General features: G+C 55.5%; 1 protein-coding gene across 1 annotated transcript; it reads right to left on the reverse strand.

The window, feature by feature from the left end:
- Nucleotides 1–1,513: 1,513 nt before the first annotated feature.
- SPRG_10807 (hypothetical protein) lies at nucleotides 1,514–2,471 on the reverse strand (the record flags this gene model as incomplete). The annotated part of the gene is made up of 6 exons (XM_012350368.1): nucleotides 1,514–1,647; nucleotides 1,693–1,778; nucleotides 1,823–1,937; nucleotides 1,981–2,091; nucleotides 2,142–2,251; nucleotides 2,299–2,471. 6 exons carry the CDS (start codon nucleotides 2,469–2,471, stop codon nucleotides 1,559–1,561), a joined length of 684 nt encoding a protein of 227 aa, XP_012205758.1. The 3' UTR covers nucleotides 1,514–1,558.
- Nucleotides 2,472–2,539: the final 68 nt, after the last annotated feature.

Raw genomic sequence — 2,539 nt, forward strand, 5'->3', positions numbered from 1 at the left:
TTGGGTGGTCGTAGTCGCCGTCCATCTCCATGGGCGCGCCGCACCCAGCGTCGTCTGTGAGAAAGCGCATTCTTGCTTGATGAATGGCTTGTTGAAGAGTGACGAGTGCGAGCCGACGGCCGCAGACAGGCTTGCGTGACAACCATGTGTCTGTCTCCACCACGATAAAACACACAATATATCCAACAATGTGTATAAAACACTGTCGACACCAACAACGACAACGTGAACTGGTCGAATCAAAGAGCTCGCACGTGATGCTCGTGCACCGGTGATCGCTGGCTCGCACTCGCATCACAGGTACACGTGCGCTGCGTGGCGATGCGAGGTCGCATCGACACCATATTGTCTTCCAACGAGCGAGTATGCGATCACAATCTCTACTTTTGGTGGCAGATCGCTGCCCAGGCGAACAGGATGTGTCGTAGCGTGCGATATTACAGAAGTTATTAGCTAACGATGCATTGAGGCCTAGCGCTACGTATGCAAAGTCTTTGGTTTTAGATAACATGGTTGTACAACGACGTCACGACCACGACGCTTGAACGACCCAGCCTTCTCCGACGAGAGCGGATGCACTTTGCCGTGCAGAATTGTTGTTCTGCGTGCCTGGCTACAAAATATATTACGTCGAGCTACTTCGGACCAAGTCAAGAAAAAGATATTCCGACGGCGGGATGGGCACATGTTTAAAACTGGCGCCGTGTTTTCAACCGAAACGCACATCGCCGCATAGACACTGATGCGGAAAGCCCGCCGCACGAGACGACGACCACACTTCGGGCTCAGATGCAAACGTCTGAATGCGGTATTCACACCAGATTCTGGAGGTCCTACCGCGCACCGCGAGCGCTGCGACTCGATCTGACGAACCGCACTCTGGATCACGGCCATCGACACACGTTTGGCCACTGCACTCAATTCCACGCATCCCATTCTCTGGTTCAAATGCTGAGCGACGAAGCAGCCTGTGGCCCTAGCCAAAGCTTCAAAAACTTGTGCAAGTCCCGCTTGGCGAATCGCAGGTCGGCGGCATCTGCCTCTTGGTGGTCGCGTCGCACCCCGTCGTGCTCGCCGAGTACAATTGTCGCCATGGTGATTTTCGTTTTGCAACTTCTTTGGCATCGGTCTTGGCTTCGGCGGCTTTGACTCGAACGTGGTCGCGCTGGGCGACGACGACGCGCAGCAGCGCTTCTTCAGTTCCTTTTACCTGAGCATGAACGTCGGCACTCTCCTACGTGTACATCACCGCGTACGAAGCCTTCTACACCTGCCTTTCCTCGCTTCTCAAGAGCTGCGCGCAAGCACTCAACTTGTTTATGCTGTCCATGCGCGACATCCACGCATCGATTTGCACGCTCCTCTATACCCATTCCATCACTGACAGCCTCAACGACGGCCACCTCGAGTACACTTTGTCCATTGCCCTCGCGCTCGTCGCCAGTCTCGACGCCATCGGTCTTGAACGTACGCTGGACAAGATGGGCTTTGGTCAGACACCACCATCGAGAAATTGGTCGCGACGTCATGTCCTTGTGTTGATGAATATCGACGAGATTTACGCGTCCGAGTCGTTGTGGTCGGCGGCCTCTTCCTCGAGACGCGCCTTCTCTTCTTCGCGAAGCTTCTTGGCAATGTTAAAGACGCCTACAGTCGTCGTCAAGATAGGGTCTATGGATGCCAGATGTGTACCGTTGGTTTGCTTTTGGCAGTTGAAGCACAGAGACGTCTTCTTGTAGCGCTTGAGCGCACAAGCTTCGCAGAAGAAGTGCCCGCACCTAGCGGCGTACGGATGGAACAGAAGCGCAACGCAGGGACGTACAACGTCTCGACGGCCTTTGTAAACGGCTGGCGGCAGATCGTGCAAGCAAACTGGCCTTCGTCGTCATCACTCTTGATGACGTACTTGTCGTCGTCCGAGCCGTCCGAGTTGTACTCTAGGCAAACTGTTCAAAAAAGCTCTCTAGTCAGGTGACGCACCCAGCCCCGCGGCCAGCGCTTGCTTCTTCTTGCGCTCCTTCTCGTCCCACTCCTTGTCGATCTGCCAGCCCGACTTGTAGTCGCCACGGTCGTGCATAAACTTGCAGCTGTCTACGCACGACCAGCAAGAGTTCATGTCTAAAGATCGATGTCGTCCAGACCGCCAAAGCCGCAAAAGCCCGTCTCCTTGTAGTCCTTGCACACATCTGGCGCATAGTCAAAGCGGCAAATGGATCGGGCCCACGTCTGCGCGCGGATCGGACCTTGCGTGCTACGTCCTGTCGCATGAGCGGTCGGAGATGGAAGAATGCAACGTACCCCGTGTACTTGTTCATGCCGGCTTGCGACTCCTTCTTTGTCACATAATTCTTGTACCCGGCCTTGCCCTGGTAAAAGGTCCCGCTCATGTCGTTGACGTCGGCGTTGAGCTTGATGTTCTTCTCGAGGAGCGCGCGGGCGTCGCTAGCAGCATCGTCGCCGCATGAGGCCATGGTAGCGTTGCCGCAGAGACGTACCGGTCCTTCTCCGTGTCGATCTGCGACTCGTACGTAGCGTCGCC

This window comes from Saprolegnia parasitica (assembly GCF_000151545.1).
Source record: "Saprolegnia parasitica CBS 223.65 unplaced genomic scaffold supercont2.64, whole genome shotgun sequence".
Classification (NCBI taxonomy): Eukaryota; Oomycota; class Saprolegniomycetes; order Saprolegniales; family Saprolegniaceae; genus Saprolegnia; species Saprolegnia parasitica.